Here is a 23190-nt window from a genome sequence, read left to right on the forward strand (position 1 = left end):
GGATGTATTATTTTTTTTAATATTATATTTTGAATGGAAATCGGAAATCTACATACACTTCAAACAAAATGGTGATGTATCAATTTATTTATTTAGCACGTGGGATTAAATTAAACACCTTCACAGCATGTGGGCTTAATATTAAATTAAATTTTAAATTGAGAAGCGATATTCAAATGGGCTTCATATTAAAATAAATAATTTAAAATTGAGAATCCATATTCATGAAGCTTAGCTGCGAAAGACAATGATTAACTCAGATTGAAGTGCAAAAGTTGCACCTTCGTCGATGTCAGAAATAAAATCGCAATCTAAAAATTTGTCACTTTGTTAAAGCTTGGAATTGGTCCAACTCAACCTAAATGGTAAAACTGGGATGGAGAGGTTGCTCCCTCTTCCCTCCCAACCCTCCGAGCGTTATCCTCAAATTGGTGTGTTATCAGTCACACGTCCAAGCTATTTCCCAAACACTCCACGTCCCACTTGCCCTTATCTGTTCATTTGCAGCCCACATATTTCATCGATCCACTGGGCAGCACCTCCATCACATCTGTACTTATGGCATCGAATGGTTAGACCATTCGATTTCCAGGAAAAAAGATTCATAGATTTTTGGAAAAACAAAACATACATTTACGGACTCTTCAGACAACGTGAAACACGAGCAGATCCCGAATTATAAAAAATGATGTCGTTAATGACGAGATACGCCTGCTTGACATAAAAAAATAAATTTGGCCACGTCGTGATTGTCATCTGAGGGGCCTGTGTGGCAGTCCCAGAATCTGATCCGAGAGCTCATGGATTGGACCCTTTCATGGACTCGCATACCGAAATTGATCAGAGATTGTCAGGCGGTTTTTCAATTCAGATTTGGATTTTAATAAATGAAGGACCAGTACGCAGAGTAAACAATTTTGTTTCATATTTAAATAAATGGGCTTTCAGCAGTCCTTTACTATAGTTCTTCAGTTATTTCAGCGCTCCGTTTGCATAGACTCGGAAGCCATTGGGCTGGAGCTGAAGTATTGATTGATACAGTCTATACCATTTTGAATTTAATAGTTTCAGGAAATGGGTTCATTGACGGCCTTTAGCTTGCAGCTGTGTTGGGGTGGAGTGGATAACAGAGGGATGTCTGGCAGGGCGTCGTCCGCAAACGTGGTGTCTCAGAATGGGAAATGGGGATGTAGCAGCAATAGCAGCAAGAATGGGTTTGCGAGCATGTATGGGCAGAGGAAGAATGCGTGCTGCAAGTTTTCTTCTGTGGATATGGATAGGGCGGATAGCATACTCAACAGCGTGGTTATTCCCACTACATCTGATTTGGCGGATTCAGGTAGGTCACTGTGACGGATTGATTCAAGTAGAATTGAATTTGTTTTTTTTCCAGGGCGAAAATATCTTTATATTCCATATTAGGAATATACCTGCTCAGTTTCTGGGGGCATACTTATTTTAACAATAATATACATGGTGTTCAGGTTCTGGAGGGACTATTTATTTCAACAAACAGGCTTTAACCCATTACATTACAGTCTATCATGTCATTTAAGGGAATTGAATCTGGGCAAAGAGAATCTCAATCATTTCACCCAACCATTTTAAATAAATTCCAACCATTCTTCCCCACCATCCTAAATAAATCTCAATCATTCTTCCCAATTTCCCAATAGATTGAATTTGTTTATTAACATTGACTCTACATTATTTGCTTTGTTTTGGGTTGTTATGATGTTATGGCCCATGGGTGGGATTTGGAATCGTGGTTAATAAGTGTCCATGGATTGATAACCAGTCACTCAAACTCATAGCATGGGAAGATTTTTGTTTTGAGCCGGCAAAGCTGTGGATGTAATTCAAATCTTAATAGGCATCTATGTTCTCACCATCGCTTGAGAGGTTTACATTTCCATTTATGCTTATTACATAACCATGTACTCACCGCGACTCTGGGAGGTACACATCGGCGATGGCTAGTTTCAATCATCGTGTTCTAGCTACTTATGCTTACATTCATAGCGGTCCTGGTGACTCAGGGCACTCTCCACATCACCCTCTGGGAAAGGATCCTAGGAAACTGCCCTCTGAAGTTGGTTTTCTCTTCGATCATTGACAGGCGAGAGTTTGTAGCCCGTGGTCTAAAATGTCGATTCCCGGGAGGTAGGTGGCTTGGGCCACTAGGCAGGAATTGCTGATCAGCAGTTGGACGGAATTACAATTTCTGTTCCAGATGATGTTCAAATTCTCTTGTGGCAAGTAGGTGGCAAATTGCAATGGCTGATCAACGGTATGGTCCAGTGGTTTACCAGCAGTCTGATTTTGATTCCTATAATCATATGGCCATGTTTGGTTTGAAGGCTGGCAGTTAGCAATTGTTGACCAAATGTTATTGCTTTCAATTCTTGTGGAGTCATTGCAAATCTGGCTGGAAGCTTACTAAGGGCGGTTTGACAGAGACCTGTATCTTCAAATTAATTACATTATATATTTTCAGATGCATTTTCTATGTATGTGATGCTTCATCATAGCATATGAAGGATTATTAACAATCGTCTTTGGCAGACTCAGCCACCCACCAAGGGTCAACTGCTTGGGAAGGGTCAAACTTGTATTGAGCTAAGATGGCACTACAGGGGATAACTGTTCCACCAAAGTCACTCAGGACTGGCAGCTGATGCCATGTTCACCTCGCCTAGATTGGAACGCTGGTGGATGGCATGGCACGCTGCCATCCGTACCATTGAAACAACACCACATTGGCAGATATGGATGTAGATTACTGACAGTGAACACCTGTAAAAACTTTAAAGCAGGTCATCATCTATTCTAAGAGAGGGGACATACGCACGGATTGCAGCGGAATATAGTATGGCTCAGGTAAATCGGGAAAAGCTTATCTTCGTTTAGCGAGCAATGGTAAGTAGCCCTAACGTGATTCGACCCAAATAACTTGGAGGTGGCCATTGACAATTAGAGGCTTGAATAATTCTCTGGGGTCATTCAGAATATATTATGGTGTTAGGCCAAGCGGGTTTGTTGTTGTTGTTAATAGCTATAATTGCTAACCAGCTGTCTCTATACCATTTCTGATGGAGTCAACTATCAACATAGGCCGTCATGTTTTTTTTTCTGAATCAGTCTATTTCTATTATAGTACAAAAAAGTCAAAAGTTACATCAGAGTTACAACAAGGCCGTGGCCTTGTAAATCTTGCCATGAGATTGACAGTTTGCCCAGAATTACACATGCCAAGATTGAACACAGTCAAAAATTGGGTGACTTCCTTCTGTTGCGTCTTCTCCTAAGACTCTAAACAGTGCATAACAAAGACATGCTGAGGCAGACAATCATAACGATGATGAACACCGCTTAAACATGGACTTACAAACATACTGACCCATATTGCCGACACAAAGACTTTGAGACCCAGACTACAGCCGAACACATACAGAAAAACAAGATTCGAAGACAGAGTAAAACGCCTACTTCCGAGGCTGCCGAGAGCAGAATGCCTGACCGGATCAATCATCGTCCGTGGTGTATGGTTCTTCCTCTACCCTGCACCCAAATTGCAGGGAGTCTTCCGAATCTGAGAGTGGGACCACCGAGCTGGTTGGGACTCCCTGAGTAGGCTCGCTTGGACCCGCCAGGCCTGCTTGAGTAGCTAAGGAGGAACTAACTGGGCGTTGCAGATCAATTGTGGGCACTGTCCCTTGAACTGGTGGATTTTCCAGATTTACTTCTGCCTGACCTCTGAGATTATCACAATGCTCTACAGTAACAGAGACAATGAAAGTGGAGTTGGCGAGTGTGCAGGGTATCCGATACCTGACCGTAGGATGCGCCTCATGTCCACATTCTGTAATGCTTCCTCTCCCATGCCCTCTGCCACGGCCAGCTCTGTTGCCATGGAGGCGGTGCTGCTCAGGTGCTAATTCGACGGAGGAAGAAGGGGAAATGGGGGCAGACCTCTGAGTGGTGGCCCGACCGCGAGAGCCTCCTCGTCTGCTGCTCATTCTAAGCCGCTCTCGCCGCATTGCCGGATTCAGAGGATGAACCAGCGTGCAGATACCCGGAGAGGAGAAATTAACCAGGACGGAGGCCGCAGAATTTGGCGTGCAATGCTTATAAACCACTCGCAGGCTTGGAACAATGTCTAAATTGGGCGCAGAGAAAGAATGCCCCTGAGCAATCCCCCACACCACAGAGGAGTGCGCCGGTGTTGCAGTGGTATGCCAAACGACTGCAAAGGAATGCGAAAAGGTGGCAGGAGCTCCAGGGTTATGTAGCTCCATCGCTCAGGTTACCAGGAGGCGTATTAAGGCGGACAAGACCGGAGTTAAAACCTGCATTAAAGATCCTGCATGCGACCAGCTAAAACATGCTGTGGGGTACTGGGTGGCGCGCATGGGCTGACACCTGCCCATGTGAAGCGCCACCTTGGAACTGCCAAACTCATTGATCACCCGCATCCGGGAAACATAGGCCGTCATGTTGAAGGTAGGTGTACTTGGCAAATATTGAAACTGGCTATATATTTCCTTGGGTGTTTGAATAGGCGAGTCACTCTTTCAAGTCACAATCTTGAAATGATGTAGCTGCCTTTGTTTCATAGGGTAATTATAAACCATACTCAATATGCTACTTCTAGTACGAATCATCACTGATGCTTTTGTTAGAGGATGTCTAATGGTTTCCAATGGCACTCTACAAAGGGTGTTCTCTAGTGCAATTTTTTTTTTGGAACTGCATTGGTTTCACATACAACCCTAATAAAAATTCAAGGGCAAATTTACCGTCTTTGCATACACCAGGGACTGTCCGCCTAGGAGCCTAGTTTCATCTGGTTCCTGAGGACTGGCACTAGTTCTCTAGGGATATCAAAGCTTTTCTTGCATTATGTGGAAAGGGTTTAATTATAAATTTCTTTTTTTTTTTCAGAGTCCCTGGAATGTTTGACCCCATATTTTTTATGTGACCAATTGAAATTTCAATCTTCTTTGGCAGAGACAGACGATCTAACAGAAAAGTTATTTCACTTGTCAGCTGCGTCTCCTGAGTTCTATTCTCACCTGATATTGTTGAGAGGTGGTAGCCAAAACCGGCCAGCTGCTGTTTAAAGCCAGTTAAGACTGGATTACCGTGATATGTTGTATTATGTAAGAAATATAATTACACCATTTTGTTATATGATTTAAAAAATAATAACTGTAGGGGGAAGACATTCTTTATTTATGAATGAAATGCTTCCTTTAAACTTAATTAATAAACAATATATACATGCATTTTATTAAAAAAAATGGGATGCTAAATCAGCTGCCTCTGGCAAAATCTAGCAACTAGGAACTAGGAAGTGCTCATAGGGCTATCTAAAAATAAAGAGTCCGAGCCCTGAGGGCTGTACGAGTCCACAATTAAAACAATGATATGGACATGGACCAAAAAGCAAAGGACTAAAACCAAATAAGATGGTCAGCTGGCCACCATAAAGATAGACTTAAAGACAAAGCAGTAGCAATAGATCCCAGTTCAAGAGGAGGGTAATAATCCTTTGGGTTTGGGCCCCACTCATTGAAAGGTGGCTTCTCAACATGTTGGCTAAGGTTCCATCCACTTTCTTCCTATTGCTCAAGGCACTTCTCTGTTGAGATAGCGAAGTCAGGCTTGTGGAACTTGTCCTTCTTTGGTCGAGGAGGAGGCAGGTGTTTGTGGTGCTCTCGGCTTTGGTTCCTATGTTCATTTTTGTATTTTGGAACTAAGTGGCCTACCGCTAAACTGATGTGAACGAGCTGAGCTAGGAGGAGAATGAGCTATAGGGCAATTCAACTCATCGTGGAAGGGGTTGCTGTATAGTACTTCATAAACTATAGTAGATGTGCTAGCTCTAGTGCCACTTCTTAAGCTTGCACCTGGATTTGTGAATGCAATTTGGCGCACATTAGATCTCTATCATATTGGGTGAATCTATCAACATGAGCATTCTTAAAAACACATCCATTTCGTCTTTTCTCCAAACGAAAATAGGAGCTTTAAGTGTGTAGTTTTTCACAGTTAGTCATAATATTACTTGAGCTTTCTGATGTTTCAAAGTTTTTACACAGTTTATCTCTAGAAAATTCAAGCAACAATAGGATCTCTATTCTAAAAAGCTGCGATGTTGCTAGGAACTCCTTTGTATTAGTGATATTATCATCGAGGATAGCAAACTTCTAGGTTATAGACCTAGGGAGACACTGGCCACATAGGTTTGAGGCCTGTTCCTATACTAGCTTAGCAGAAGTACAAAACCATGCCAAGTGTTTGACAATTTCATCTTTGTGGTAGAAAAGGCACTTAGGTCATGACATTCCTAGATATTTTAGGTTTTGGCCAAGAAGCTATTTTGGATTTTGTTGGTCCCAACCTAAGTTGCATGAAACGCTTAAACATCTAGAAGTTTTCGAAATGGGGATGGCCCGAAACGCAACCCCCGAAAAATGGAAACGCTGACCGAAATGTCATATATATATATATTTTATAAATGAGTCAATATTAAATAACACATTATTTTGCAAGAAAAGAAAGAATGAGACATACAAATGACATTTTAGAAGGGAATCCAAATTTATATTAACTCCAACAGATGATTGCATGATGCAAATATCCAAAATTAGCCTTTATAGATGAGGCTTTACATCAAAGACTCCAAAATCAGCTTTTATATGTGAGGCTATAAGCGTCAAAGCCTAAAACTGAAATAAAACACGAGCTAAAGACAATTATGGCTACATTAACATATCATTACCACTAAAACTCCTCATCCTCATCAACAAAGATAGAACAAAATGCTTGTTCAACAAAAGAGGCAACTCTACTAGTACTTCCACTTGCACTTGCATCACCACTGGCACAAATATCAAGAGCAGAAAGAGAGAGCTCTAAATTTGGACATTCTGCACCCACATCTCAATTTTTACGAGGTCCACTTGTATTTTCTTCACCCCTACGAGACACAAGGCGTAGGTTTGAATGCACATATAAAAGATCCTCTGCCTTCTACGATTCCAACCTGTTGCGCTTCACACTATGAATGAAACTGTAGGTGCTCCAATTTCATTCTGCTGATGAAGAGCTTGCCACTTGTGATAAAATATGAGTGGTAAGACTCTGCAAATGAACACCACTTTCCCCATGACAAGTCCACCACTTAACCAGGTCCATGGTCCTCCTCTGATCCAAAACTGATATGTCTGCAAAATCCTCTAATCCAACAGCAAAACAGGCGAATTCTTGCCTTACGTCAGTTTGTAAAGAAGCTGGAAATAACCTCTGAAAGGCTTTCTTCATTCCATTGGCCACCTCCTTGTCCTTATGTGGAGCCTTCCTCTTTCCATTGCTTTCAGCAATGAATTCTTCATCATAAAATTTTGGATTCAAAGAATGTACCTAAGTGTGTAATGGAGTGTTGAAGGTATTCCACCTAGTAACAATAATGAACCTCACTTGTTCAACAAAATCAAAATCCACAAAAAAAAGAGTGGGAGCCTCTTGTGTAATAATTTCCACAATTTTTTCAACCATGGTATCCATGCCATCATAAACCTCTCCTGGGAAAGGTTTCTCTGTGTTTGCATCTCGGAGAAGATCAAATGCACTTGAGCAAGAAATCAATCTTGCTCCACCAATCTTCATCAATCAACACCCTCCTCACCATACTTCACTTCTCTGAATCTGCCTGTCTCCACTCAGCCCAAGTTGGACCCACCACCATACTCATTAATGCATTTTTAACTTCAACAAGGCGATGCAACATGATGAAGTTTGAGGCATACCTTGTCTCAACAACTTTCAACAACTCCAATTTGGAGTATTCTCGATATATTGCTTGAGATTGGTGGTGGTTGGTGATGAATTTTATAATCTCCCTAGCCTGCCCTGTGACCTCCTTAATCCATTCTGTTTTTGCCTCAATCTCTTCTAAAATCAGATTCAAATTGTGGACAATGCAAGGAGTCCAAAATATGTGATTGTATCTACTCTCAACAATTAAGCCCGCGACTTTGCAAACATACACATTATCTGTGATAACTTGCACCACATTTTCTAGCCCTACTTGTTCAATAGTATAAATTAAAATATCAACAATGAACTTACTATCCTTTACCTCACCCGAACAATCTTCTACTTTGATGAACATGGCTCATTTTGGTGATGATGCAATGACATTAATCAAAGGTCTGCGTCTTGTATCAGTCCAACCCTCTGAGATAATGGAAAGTCCTATACTACCCCATGAGTTACGAATTGGTTTTAGAACATCATCAAGAAGTTGCCTCTCTTTCTTCAACATTATTGTTCTGACTTTTTCATAGTTTGGCCCTTTGTAGTCTTGAGGGGCTTTGTTAATCGCTCTCACCAAATCCGACCAATATGGGGATCGAACCACATTAAAAGGGAAGCCACAAGCAAAGATGGCCCTTGCCACTCTTGAGTCAACTTCTTCTCTCCCTTGACTATCAAGCATTTTCACCAATCTGTTGTCTTGAATTGGAGTTGATGGCTTGGATAACTCTGCTTCTACTTTTAGTGCCCTCCTCTTTCTTGCTTCTTGAACAATCGTTGGCTCAGTGCTATCAATCATGCGAGCATTGGTAGTGCTAGTGCTGATTTTGCTTTTTTGATCCTTCAACCTTTGAGCATCATCATTCTCTTTTTTGAATTTAGCCCTCACCTCTGGATTTTTGGTATGTGCAAACACATCAATACCTTTTATCTCTTCATGCAAAATGTGAGCCTTAACTGTTGTGTAAGAGCCCTTGAAGGTCTTTTCATTTTTGCATAAATTGCACTTTCATTCCCACATACCACCAGAACCCATTTGCTTCACTTTGGTAACATACTTCCATAGAGGATAATATTCTTGCTGCCTAGTTGCTTTAGTGTATTTAGGGGCACTTGAAACACAAATTTGAGAAGCCATGAATGCTGCAAAACTAGAAAATGAAAAACTCACCCAATTTAGGGGCACTTGAAACACAACTTTGAGAACCATGAATGCTACAAAATTAGAAAATGAAAAACTAACCCAACTAGCTGCTGCCGTACTGTACAATGTTTCGAAATCACGAAGCATCTTACGGGTATGGCCGATGACGTTTCGGCTCTGTTTCAAGGCCATTTCGGCGTTTTGATCCGTCCCGGTACTGGCATGCCACTTTTCTAGGCATTTCCTGCAACATAGGTCCCAACCTTCTCCGTGTTTGTAAGGAGGCTCTTCACCAACTCTCTTTGGGTGCAGGTATCAACCAAGGGGTTCATTAAGATTATCCCCAAATTTGGGGACCCTGAGATCATCATTAATTGGTGGTGTTTACCTTGCTCAACACCTCTTACTAGTTTTTGGCCAAGGACCCAGCACTGCAATTGAAACATATTCTACCTAAGATCATTCTAGATAATGTTATTGTTGGATGGGAGGGTGTCATGTCCCCATTTTTATTTTCCTCTATAGTACAGCCAGGGTGGATTTCCAAGGCACGGGATGGCCAGGTCATGGGAGCAGGTTTATGTCATCAAAGGTTATAGGGGAGTTTTTACAAGGTTCGATGACATTCGCTCGACATATTCTATCATCCACACAACTTGCCTTTTGTTCCGTTGCATTCCGACAACTTTTAGAAAATGGGGCTATTATTGAGCTTGACCTAATTAATTTCGCTTGAGGTGGCATTCCAGGAGAAATATTTGATGGAATATCTCAATGCAATAGTTCGTTGGAAACGGAATGAGAAGACCTACAGGATGGGATGCTGAGAAGTGACTTCCAATGGTTGGAGAGAGTATGGTGGGCAATTTACCATTTTCCTTAATTAAAAATGAGTTTAATTAGTCATTTAAATAAGGAAAAATAATTAATTGGAGGAAAAGGCTCAAAAGTGACATAAGTGAAATAAAATAAAATTAAAAAGTCGCTTAAGATAAAGTCAATAAAAGAGTTTCTAGAATAATAATAAAATAATAAAATAAGATGCTTCTAGAATAATAATAAAATAATAAAATAAGATGCTTCTAGAGGCTTGGAGATCTATCCATCAGATCTATAAAAGAGGGGGAGGAGGTCATTTGGAGACATCTTGGTTTTGGGTCTTTGTATTTGGTGTGGATTGGAGAATTCAGTTATCTACCTTAGTAGCCCTAGGACGGAAACCCTCGGGTGATTCAGTGAGAACCCATCTCTCCCCTCGGTGAATTCATTCATAATTCACTGGTTGTATTCAACAGTTCAGTATTTGGAGGCCCGCTGCAATAGTGTTGTGGATGTTTTTGGGGCATCACTCAACCATCTTCAGTATTTTGTATAAGCATGTTATTTGATATTCCATATTAATGAAATAAGGCTGATATTCTTTGCATGTCTATTTTGTTAATTCTTCAGTTGCAGTTTATATTTTTAGTTTTTGTCGTTAAATTTGTGGCTCAATTTGTGCAAATGGTTTAAGAAATTAATGGCTTAAATTTCCAAGGCAATTTTCTGCAAAATTTATATTTGGAACATTACAGTGGTGTATCGGAGCATGATTTTGGCTAGTTGTGGGTTAAAATCAAAGTTGTCGTATTGTTGTTAAAGAATAAAGGATCGAGGTTCGGGGTTAAATTTCTTAATCTATTTGTCAGAGAATAATTGTTGGAGGTGATTAATCAAAGTGTCGAAGAGAACATATTAGATGGAGTAATATTGGTTTGCAGGGCTGAAATTAATGATCTTGTTGGGAAAAATTTATTTCACTGCTCCAAAATTATTTTGCTGGGCCAAATTTATCTTTCTGGACCGAGATTAATTTGATGGGCCAAAATTATCATGCCGTGCCAAATTTCTCTTGCCGGACTGAATTTCTCTTGTTGGGATTATTTTGCAGTAGTTGAATTTATTGGTGAAGAGATTCTTCCTTAGTATTATTAGTAAATTTGGTCGGGTTTTCTGTTGTGGCATTTTTTTCAATTGCAATTCATCGGCTGTCCAATTTTTGCTGGAATTTATTAAAATTTCGACAAAATTACTTTTGGATATTTTCTGAAGGAATTTTATTTGCTAAGGCTGTATTATTGTTCTAGTTATCGTAATTATTTGTCGGATCCAAATTTGTTTGTTGAGGACGAGTTTATTTGTTGCGCTAAGATTATTTGCTAGAGCCCAATTTATTTGTCAAATCCTGTTTCAGTGTTGCGGGGGAGCCCCCCCCCCCGATCCTGCTCCCATTCGGCGCTTCGGGCGGGAGCGGGTCGAGAGCGCGCTCCCGGAAAAAAAATTTGCGCTCCTTGCCAAAACAGCGAGCGACCTCGGGAGCGTCGCTTCCGTCGCTCCGGGAGCGAAAAATAAAGCCCGGGAGCGATCGCTCCCGCTCCCGTCGCTCCGGGAGCGAAAAATAAAGCCCGGGAGCAATCGCTCCCGAGCTTTATTTTTCTCTTTCGGAGCAATGTGTGTTGCGGCCGGGAGAGAATTCGACGGAAAAAAAATACGCGCTCTAAAAAACTAATTTTTTAAAGAATTTTTTTGTTATATAAAGGGAAGGAGGGCTTTTTGTAAGTCATTGTGACTTGAGAGAGCTTGGAGCCAAGGAGAGCCAAGGAGCAAAGAGCTTGTGCCAAGGAGGGAGGAGCGAGGCTGTGAGCGCCGAGGAGCAAGGAGTCTTGGATTTGAGGTAGGTTAGTAATTTACTCCTAATTTCTAGAATCTAAATAAATAAATACATTTTTCTCATTCCCATTCCCATTCCATTTTATTAAATTTTGCAGATTCAAAACTACAAATTTCAAACATCATGGTTATATTTCTTGGCATTTTCTTCTTCTTGGTTCCTTTTTTGGTTATTATGGTGCTGGAGAGTAGGAAAAGGAGGGTTCAAAATGAAGAAGGGGATGAAGAAGGGGGACAAAGTGGATTTGATGAAAACCCCGGTGAGGAGGAGCTGGAGGAGGGTGAACATGATTCAACAGCTGAAAAAACTAAACAAGACCAAACCCCATTGTGGAAATATGTTAACAGGCCTGAAGCAGGGAAAGGGGGTGGAACCACTAAATTTCATTGCCCCCATTGCAACAATAATTACACAGGTTCATACACCCGTGCCAGAAAACACCTCTGCGGGAATGGAGATAAACAAATAGGAATCAAAACTTATGCAGGTATGTCAGTAGCAGATAGAGCCAAATACATGAAGGAAGAGGAGGAAGCCCAATACAAATCTAAAAAATCAAGGGGTTTCTTTGAACCAAGCTCACAATCACAAGCACAAAGAACTCCTTCAACATCCTCCCAAGGCAGTGGATATGGAGGCATAGGGTCACCAGCTTTAAGGCGTAGAACCATATCAGATTTCCTTGATGAAGGGTGTAGGAATGATGTGGTTTCAAAAGTTTACAGGTTTCTCTATGCATGTGGGATACCATTCAATGTTCTTCGCTCACCTTATTGGCACGAAATGGTTTCTGCCATAAATGATGCCCCTAAAGGATACAAGAGCCTGGGTATGACAAGGCAAGAACCGTTGGACTTGATCATGAAAAAGCAAAAATATCACATGCTTTGAATAGAATGACAAGTTCTTGGACTGACCATGGGGTGTCCATTGTATCTGATGGATGGACAAATGTAAAAGGCAAGCCATTGATAAGTGTTCTTGCTGTGTTTGTTAGTGGTGCCATCTTTCTAAATGCATATGATTACTCAGACAAGTTCAAGACCGGCATCAACATTGCAGAAGCATTACTTGAAACAATTGACCGTATTGGGCCATACAATGTCATCCAAGTCATCACTGATAATGCTCCTAATTGTAAGTCAGCAGGAGCAATTATTGAGGATAAATACCCCAACATATTTTGGTCTGGGTGTTTGGTTCACACATTGAACCTTTTGATGCATGATGTTGTTAAGAACAAAAATGAACAATACAAATGGATTGGTGTACAAGAAAGGCAAACAAATGATAAAATTTATTACAAATCATAGCAATACCCATGGCCTTTTCTGCAGTCACTCAAGATTGGAGTTGTTGAAGATTGCGAGGACTAGATTTGGTAGCTATTACCTCACCTTCAGGCGCCTTTTGAAGGTAAGAGAGTCATTGGCTAGCATGGTATCAAGTCCACACTGGCAGGTATTAAAGGAAAGGGCTACAAATGCAGCTGACAGGCGAGGTTTTGAACTGGTGGAGGAGGCCGCTCTTGATGGTATGTATTGGGCAAGTGTGAGGCACGTATTGGATTTCACCAAGCCCATTTATCACATGATTCGGTTTGCAGATACAGATAAACCAGTGATTGGCGAGGTGTATGAGCAGATGGATACCATGTTGGGGCAAATAAAAGATATTGTTCATAACAATGATCCCGACTTGTACAAACTGATTCATGATTGTGTGTGTGTACGGTGGAATAAATTTAATCTTCCACTACATTGCTTGGCATATATCCTTATGCCAAAATACTACTCTACATCTTGGTTGGGCCAACCTGCACCAGGGGGTGGGGTTAGGACCAAACCCCATTTAGATGAAAAGGTATCTAGAGGATATTTGGATGCATTAGAAAAGTTGATACCTGACAGGGAGGAATGTGCTAGTGTGCGCCTTGAAATAGGCAGATACTTCAGTGGCACTGGTTTGTTTGGTACCTTCCATGCAATGGAAGATAGAGACAGATTTGATGCTCTCACATGGTGGGAAGCATATGGCGGCCATGGACTTTTGCCAAAATTGGCAAAAAAAGTTCTATCACAGGTTGTAAATACTTCTTTTGTAGAGAGGTGTTGGAGCACCTACAGCTTCATACATAATGTGAAAAGAAACAGAGTCAATGAAAACCGGGCAGAAAGCTTGGTTTATGTGCACTACAACTTGAGGTTGTTGAGTCATTACTATGATCGGGCTTATGAGGATCCAACATATAAAATTTGGGACAACCACCCAGAGGATGACAATTTGGAGGATGGCACTATACATCTTGAAGAACTGGAAGAGGAACTTATAAGGGAGGAAGATGAAGCAGCAACCATGCCACCTCCACCATCTAGTAGCAGTGCTCGAGTTCCGAGTCTTGTTCCTTTGCTGTCGCCACCTCCATCTACACCCTCACGTGGAGGGCATGTGCCTTCGAGTTTTGGTCGCCGTTCTGTGCGGGAGACTCCTAGAAGACCACCACGACCTGCTCATACAGTAGACTCTCGTGGCAAGGACCACATGCAGTAGTAGATAATAGATTTACAGTTTACTTGTCTTTTCTAGTTTCTATTAGTTTTCATAACTGTTGAGTCTTGAGTCCTTGACTCTTGACTCTTGACTCTTTCATATCATAATGATATTTTTTGTAAACAATATATGACTATGACAATGAAAGTTTGAAGTTTGAAGTTGGCAATTATAACTCATTGGTAATGATTGTGAATTATGAATATGATGCTTCGTGAAAGACTAAAGTTGTTTCATTTCATTTCATAATTCATTTTATAACATTTCATTTCATGTTAACAGTTAGAAACTTAGATATTATTTCTTGTAATGGTTAAACTTAGCTTACAAGTACAACTTTGGTGATCAATGATGATAAATGTTATATATTGAATTTTCAATTTTGAAAGCTTGAAGTTGAAACTTTAAGATTGAATTTGATGAATCATGATTCACGAGACTCAATATGTTGTAATATGTATGTTACTAACTTGTGGACGTGGTTGATAAAGATTATAACTTCTAGACAATTGATGTGATATGGTTCAATGATCAATCTATGTTTTTTTATGTTTTTTATATTGAATTCATCATTCTACATGTTTTTGTTGACATATATGTATCAAAAAATAAAAAATAATATATATATATTTTTTAAAAATCGCTCTGGGATTCGCTCCCAAACCGGGAGTTTCTGAAAATGTCGCTCCCGCTCCCGTTTTCGCTCCCGCTCCCCGCTTTCGCTCCTGCTCCCAAGTAACACTGTCCTGTTTTATTTGCCAGAGGGTTTGCAGGACTGAAGAGTGGAGCATTGTGGTACGAATATATCCCCTATTTGGAGAAGTGTGCAAAGCTAGGTAGATAAGGGAATTTGCACTAATTAGGGCTTTCTGGGTCAGATGGAATTTGCCTAAGATTTTACTGGGTTTTGTAAGAGGAGTCTGTGGTTAAAATTTTAGAATTTCCTGGGCAATATTCGGGCTGGAAATCAACATTCCTTCAACAGTGCGTTTTATTAGTAAATTGGGTAATTCACACCACTTGATGGGCTTGATCTTGGCTTGGAGTTAAGCCAAACCATTTCTGGGTTTTTATGGTTTTGGTGTGAGGAGTTTTGGGTTAAATTTTTAGAATTTTCTGAGCATTTTTGAGGGCAAAAACTTTAGTTCTTCTTCAGTAGCAGTAGCAGTGTTTTCTGGGCAGTGCGTGCTACCTATTTGGGCCATTTCCAACACTTGGGGTCTGCTTCATTTCACATGGGTTTTGCATGCATGCAATGTGGTATCAAATTCATTTGAGCATTGTAATTCTCCTAAGCATTTGCTTCTCATACTTATTTAAGTGTTTGACAAAAGTATTGCTTGTTAACTGTTTGTTAAATTTCTCAAAGAAAGTTTTTAATATTTGTTGAGTTAGTGAGAGAGTATGGCGAGTCTACATGAGGTGTTCATATTGTATTTAGACCTCTATGTAATTGTTGAGTGTGACTTATGAGGGATGAGTATGTCTTGATGTGAAATGCCTATGTATTGATTCAACTAGTCACTATTGTGTACTCCTTGATGTACTCATCATCATTAAGCTATGGAGAAGTTCACATAACTCCTGAATAAACTGAAAAGATTGAATAATACAAAAGATGCAACATTGGATGAAAAACCCAAGCAGAACAACAAAACCATTCTCAAGAGGGGTTCATGCCCTTCTTCAACAAGAGCAGATCAAGGATGTGTAGAAGGGGCTGGAAATAGGATACAAAATCTTTATTCTTCGAACAAATTTGAGATTCATGGGATTTTCAACAAAAGCCCTTCTCAAATTGGAAGAACTTGCTTCACTCCTCTCCAAGGTGTATCAATTAGATGGGAAGGGCTTGATTTGGGCTCTAAAGCCAGCCATGCTTGCTTTAGTACAACCCAAATATTTGGAGCACCCTTGTATATGAGTCAAACTTCCAATTGCCTATTGTCTTAGTAGATTCATGATGTTGACCACACGTATACCCCCTTATAGTGATGACATTATGAGGAGAGTCTTTAGACTGATAGTGGAGACCTTTTAGGATTTGGATAACAGTGAGGGCCCTACCTTTGGGAAGAGGCTAGAGATTCTAGAAGTCATGGCCTTGGTTAGATCTTATGACCTCATGTTTGAGCTAGAGTGTGACGACTTGATCCTGTAGATGTTCCAATGCTTCTTTAGCATTAGGAAACATCATCCTGACACAGTCATAACACACATGCAGTCCATTTTGTCCTCATGTATGGGAGGCCATGATGCCATTTGCAGGAGGTTGCAGTCTAGATTGTTGGCCATTTGGAGGAGAGAACAATTGGTCTCACCTGCTGCTTATGAACTAGTCGAAAGGTTGGTTAAGAAGAACATTGGTCTGTTTAGGAGACAATTGACCTAGGAGGAATGGTGGAGGATTGGTAGTGACCAACCATGTAGGAAGAACGAGTTGAGGATGAAGGGTCTTTGCTTCATGTGCAAGGAACCTTGGGGACCTGACCACATGCTTAAGTGACATCGAGGAGATGACAGGTAGATCAGGAGAAGATTCTTTCTGACTTTCAAGATGAGGATTCCTCTTTGGATGAGTTCATGTGTTCACATAGTTTTCAAAACCGGCCGGTTTGAACCGGAAATTGGTCAAACCGGTTGAAAAACTCGGTCTTCTGAGCGACGCACTGGTTTTTTGGTCTGACCGGCCATAAACCGGTTGGTTTATTGCTAAGCCAGCGATGGACCCCACAAAATGCAGTTTTGTGAATTTTGATGTAGTTTTGAGGGAAATTTGGGGTTGTTTCTCTCCAAAAACAACCCCTCTAAGAAAAACATGCCTCCCTTCTCATTTGCCTCACACATATCAACCCTAGCAACACTAGCAATCAGTGGTAATGTTAAATTCTTAAAGTAAAAATGACATTTCCTTTATTTTTAATTTTCATTATTTTACTTAAATTTTTAACATTACCATGAAATGACTCAGGATGTTTGAGAGTGGTTTCGACCTCATTGGAATTCATATGGAGAAGCTAGAATTTTAGAGTTCACTCAAAGTTCAACGAACTTAATGCTTTTGAGGATTTCATGGTTTGGGGGTTTGCAATGCTTCCATTTGATTCTATCATGCATGAGGGTATGAGATTGGCGTTTGATCAAGAGCATGAAGCCCTTTAAGAACCTTGATGTTGTTGATTTGGGGTAGCATCGGATGTGCTTTAGCCATGAAAATTGGTGGAAAGGCTAAAGCACATGAGATCTTTGAGACCCAGAAATGGTTTGGGGAAATTCCACCCGGTTAGAGAAATATCAAAATAATTAATATTTTTAAAGGGGTTCCTAAGTCTAAACTTAGGAAAATTAAAATATTAATGGGTATTAATATAAAATTGGGTGAGAATGTTCTAAATAACATGGATCAAGCCAAATCTAATCTTTCCGTTGATTAGAGATTTAATCTCGGTCGTTGAATAGAGATTTAATCTCGACCGTTGAAGACTCAACAGGAAAAGTATAAGAGGAGGCTTGAAGGTCAGTTGGAGATACACCAAGATTGATCAGTCAATTCGATTTTTTGGAGCGGGGTTTGCTTAGAGAAATCGAAGAAGTGATCAGAGTTGCAGCGAGGGGCAGTGGGTGCATGGCAAAGAGGTAGAGATAGTGCCGAAGGACCAGTGCAGAGGCAGAGCAGGCTATGCAGAGCCAACAAGAGCCACGCAGAGGGCCAGAGTGACTACGCAGAGGCTAGCAGAGCTTGCGTGGGTGACACAGAGGACCAGAGAGCCAACGTAGTGCAGCAGAAGGCTGACGCAAGGGGGCTTCTGAGTGATGCAAATGCTAGGAGGGCTGACGCAGAGCTTCAGAGAGATTTCGTGGAGCAGACTTGCTGAATATCTGCTTCCGAAGAGAGGTATTACTGCTAGATTGATTTCTCTGTTGGGTGAGCTAGTTTGGCACCCTAGTTGTACTCAAGAAAGCTGCTTAATAATAAAAACCTCAGAATTGTTGCATCGGTTTTCCCAAGTTGGGTTTTTCCAGGGACGATTGTCCAAAAATAACAGTGTCCCTTGTGTGTTTGTCTATTAGTTTCAGTTGATGATCTGTAGATGGTTGAGATTGCATTTGTGTTTATTTTTAGTATTTATATGGTTAAATAACTTGTTAAGAAATAAACAAGTAGGTGAAATAAACAAGATAGTGCAGGAAGAATTTCTAATGGGTTAGAATTAGAAATTTCAACATGGTATCAGAGCGTTGCAAATTACAGGAAAGCTAAAGGCACCAGGTAAATCAGAAAATTTGCAGCAGAAATAGCTGTCCCGAGAGACAGAAGCTGTTCCTAAGCAGAAAGCAGCAGAGGAGTGATGTAGAGGGCTTGCATCATCATTTCGAGCCAGAGAGAGGGCCAACGCAAAAGCAGTGAGAGGCAGAAAAGGCTCACGAAGAGCCACGTCATCCTGCTCAGCCAGGTAGGAGTGACGCAGTTGGCTAGAGGAGCGATTCAACCTTGCTGGGATTGCACAGAGCTAAGAGCCTCAATTTCTTCAGCTGCTGGTGCCTAGGGAACTGTGGGAAGATTGCGGATTGGGAAGCTGGTGGGGTGCTGTTGCTGTTGAAACAAAACAGTACCTAACGGGACCGAACCAAGGTAGAGGGAGCCGCTCCCTTAAGGGATTTCTAGCCAAGAAATCTAGATCTGAGTTTTGTAGTTGCAAAGAGGATCGGAGAGGAGCAATTCGACAGTTGGCAGGAGGATTTCCAAGAGGGAAATCGAGACTCAGAGGGAGTCTAGGAGAGAACTTCTAGGAAGGAAGTCGAGACTCAGAGGGAGTCCAGGAGAAGAGCGGAGATGGCAATGAACAGACTGAGGGATCAGGACAGGTTGGACAGGGCGTCCAACTTTGTCATCTAGAAGGCCAGGATCCTGTCTGTTCTGGATAAACATCGCATCAAGGGCTTTGCCTTGAGAACCGTGGCTATCCTAGTCGACCCAGCTGATAACGAAAGTATGAGGATGCAATGGCCAAGGAAAAGTGCATAATCCTTGATGGGGTCAAGGATCATGTAGTTCAACATATTGCTGAGAAGAATACGACAAAGGAGATGTGGGATACCTTGACGACATTGTATCAGGGCACTTCTGTGCAGAGGAAGATGCTACTGGAGAATCAGCTGCGGTCGTATTAGATGCAGAATGGGGAGAAGATAGATCTATACCTCAGCAGGTTGTAGGAAATTTAGGACCAACTTACTTCCATAGGAGCCACATCGGATCATGAGTTCATGGTGAGGACTGCCCTGAATGCAGTCTTCGAGGATTGGGAGACATTTGTCCAAAGCATTTTGGGTAGAGCTGATCTTCCAGGATGGGAAGAGATGTGGGCAACTCTTCGCCAAGAAGAGATCAGACGGGTGACCAAGGCGGGAAGTAGCAACAAAGGAGGCTGAATCAAGAAAGAGGAGGAGGAGGATGCGGCTCTGGCATCTGCGGGACAACAGGGGAAGAGGAAGAAGAAGGACATTTCCAAGGTAAAGTGCTTCCATTGTGGGGAGTTGGGTCATTATGCAACTCGGTGTCCCAGGAAGAAGAATAAAGGAGAGGCTTCTGACTCCAAGGCAGCCTGACTAAGGCGGAGAAAGAAGTCGAGACGGATGACGACTATGCCATGAGTGCTCATGCACCTCTAAAGAAGAGGTGGGGAGCATCGATCTGTAGTTAGGAGGACTACAGAAGATGTAGGGGCAAGATCCTTGAGGTACCCAAACTCTTGGATTAGATTCAGCTACGGGAGCCCTGAGAGATAGTAGCAGGATGACAGATGTCGGTAGAAGCAAGATGCAGATGGAGCGACATAACAATGCTAGAGTGCAGGTATTTGTAGTAGCGCAGTGAGGGTTGCAGCAGTGCGAGAGGCACAAAGGAGGTGCAGCAGTGCAGAAAGGCACAAAGGTGTTTGTAGCAATGCGAGAGGCACATGGTTGTTGCAGTAGTGCAGAGGTAGCAGAGGGAGCTTCAACATTAGGAGGGCTTCTAGCCTGACAAGGATGTCAGTAGTTGGGTATATTGGTTACTTACTTCTCAGAAATTGAGTTGTAGTGTAGCAATGAGCAGTGGTAGTGTTATGGACAACACGATGCAGCATGATGAGAGAGAACTGCTGTGCAGATGCAGTGTTGGGAGGAAGGACCAACAACAACACGAATGCAGAGGGAGCTGCAGTACAGATGTAGCAGTGGCAGTGGCAAAGCCATGGGCAGCAGTACAGGAGGTAGCAATGCAGAGGATGTTGGGCAGCAGGCCAAGCATCAGCACAGGTACCAGTGCTGGATGATCAGAGTGATGTTCAGTGGTGGAGCATTACTAGAGCACATTCCTCGCTAAGAGGGAGTGTTGATTTGGGGTAGCATCGGATGTGCTCTAGCCATGAAAATTGGTGGAGAGGCTAAAGCACATGAGATCTCCAAGACCCAGAAATGGTTTGGGGAAATTCCACCCAGTTAGAGAGATATTAAAATAATTAATATTTTTAATGGGGTTCCTAAGTCTAAACTTAGGAAAATTAAAATATTAATGGGTATTAATATAAAACTGGGTGAGAATGTTCTAAATGACATGGATCAAGCCAAATCTAATCTTAGCCGTTGATTAGAGATTTAATCTCGGCCGTTGAAGACTCAACAGGAAAAGTATAAGAGGAGGCTTGAGGGTCAGTTGGAGATACACCAAAATTGATCAGTCAGTTCGATTTTCTGGAGCGGGGTTTGCTGAGAGAAATCGAACAAGTGATCAGAGTTGCAGCGAGGGGCAGTGAGTGCATAGCAGAGAGGTAGAGATAGTGCCGAAGGACCAGCGCAGAGGCAGAGGACCCTACGCAAAGCGAGCAGGAGCCACACAGAGGGCCAGAGTGACTGCGTAAAGACTAGTAGAGCATGCCACAATCCACAATCTGCCCACAGCTCCCTAGGCCCCGACAATTGAAGAAACTGAGCCTTCCAGCTCTGCGCAATCCCGGCAAGGGCTGAGTCGCTCCTCTGGCCAATCGCGTCAATCCTACCTGGCTGAGTAGGATGACGTGGCTCTTTGTGAGCCTCTTCTGCCTCTCTCTGCCTCTGCATTGGCCCTCTCTTTGGCTTGAAATGATGACGCAGTCCCTCTGCGTCACTTCTTCTCTGCTGCCTTCTGCTTAGGAGAAACTCTGTCTCTAGGGATAGCTGCTATAGCTGCAAATCTCCAATATTGTTGGTGCCTTCAGTCCTTTTGTGATCTGCAATGCTCTGATACCATGTTGAAATTTCTAAGTCTGACACGTTATAAATCCCTACTACATTATCTAGTTTAATTTCTCCTACTTGTTCATTCCATTAACAAGTTATTTATAAATATAAATGCTGACATAAACACAAATGCAACCTTAACTCATATACAGATCAACAACTGAAATACTGAGACAAACACAGAAGGGACACCGTAATTTTTGGACAGTCGTCATCGGAGAACCAATTGCAGGAAAACCGGTGCAGCAGTCTAGAGGGTTTTATTATTATGCAGATTTCTTGAGTACAACTAGGGTGCCAGAAATGGCTCACCCAATAGAGATTGTTACACGACAGTAATACCTCTTCTCGGAGACAGATATTCAACCTCTCAGCTCTAGTCTGCCCCACGAAAATCCTTCCGGCGCTTCCTCTTGGCTCTGCGTCAGCCCTGCTAGCCTTAGTGTAGCTCCTGAACCCTCTGTGTCAGCCTTCTGACTCTCTGTGTCAGCTCTCTGGCCTTCTGCGTCACCCATGCAGGTCCCTCAGCCTCTGCGCAGTCTCTAGCTACCTCTGCGTAGCTCTATCTGCCTCTGCATCAGCCTCTTCAGTCACTGCGATGACCCTCTGGCACTATCTCTGCCTCTCTGTTATGTACTCACTGCCCCTCACTGCAATAGATCACTAGTTCGAATTTTCTCAGCAAGCCCCACCCCAGAAAATCGAACTGACTGATCAATCTTGGTGTATCTCCAACTGACCCTCAAGCCTCCTCTTATACTTTTCTTGTTGAGTCTTCAATGGCCAAGATTAAGTCTCTAATCAATGACTAAGATTAGATTTGGCTTGATCCATGTCATTTAGAACATTCTCACCCAGTTTTATATTAATACCCATTAATATTTTAATCTTCCTAAGTTTAGACTTAGGAACCCCATAAAAAATATTAATTATTTTAATATCTCTCCAACCGGGTGGAATTTACCCAAACCATTTTTGGGTCTTGGAGGTCTTATGTGCCTTAGCCTCTCCACCAATTTTCATGGTTAGAGCACATCCGATGCTACCACAAATCAACAGAAATCAACACAATATGTCCTCATATGGAATATGAGGTAGTTGACAAAGACGAAGGAACTATGTATGAAAAGTTCCAGGGAAGCAATATGTGAAGAAATAAAGAAGAGATCGTGAAAGATGCAACTACGGTCACAGGAAGTCAACATCCGATGACTAGAAGAATTGATCATGACATCTCCATAGAGAAGAAGACTGTGATAAGGTCTATAAATAAAGGAGACCCTTGACATATGAAGTCTTGGAGATGTGTTTATGAATGTGCAGGATGTTGCAGGCAAGCAAGATGTAATGATGAAAGACCATCACAAAAGGTAACTTTCGTTTGATGTTTTATTTTTATTTTTGAACAACATCTGGATGGGTTGATACAGGGCTACTGAAAAGAGAGTTGTAGATGTCACCTACAACTAGCACTCATGTGGTTGGATGAAAGATCCTAGAGGAAGCATGACTTGAAAGAGGTAGCTGTATGAGGAAAAAGCCAAATGGGGACTAGAGGATCACTTTTCGACATAGAGAAGATGACACGACCGGTGTGGCTCGTGAAGGAAAGTGATGGATGGCTGATGCCCTACAAAGAGGTCCCAAACGATGAAGGCTCCATAATGATAAAGATGAAATTCATGACATCGAAAAGGAGGAG

At 41.8% G+C, this 23190-nt stretch overlaps 1 protein-coding gene across 3 annotated transcripts in view; it reads left to right on the forward strand.

Moving 5' to 3' along the window:
• The first annotated feature begins 388 nt into the window (after nt 1–388).
• The window catches only part of SPS1 (solanesyl diphosphate synthase 1), a 161413-nt gene continuing 138611 nt past the window's right edge, over nt 389–23190 (forward strand). The window contains exon 1 of one of the 3 annotated variants that reach the window (XM_089379144.1): nt 389–1339. In XM_089379144.1, the coding sequence (XP_089235270.1) occupies nt 1075–1339 (265 nt within the window). In that variant the 5' untranslated portion in view covers nt 389–1074. The remainder of the gene's footprint in view (nt 1340–23190) is intronic. The other 2 variants (XM_089379145.1, XM_089379143.1) reach the window with 2 other exon arrangements.

This window comes from Pinus tabuliformis, chromosome J (assembly GCF_031772625.1).
Source record: "Pinus tabuliformis cultivar Carrire ecotype Pingquan chromosome J, CPIR1, whole genome shotgun sequence".
Lineage (NCBI taxonomy): Eukaryota > Viridiplantae > Streptophyta > Pinopsida > Pinales > Pinaceae > Pinus > Pinus tabuliformis.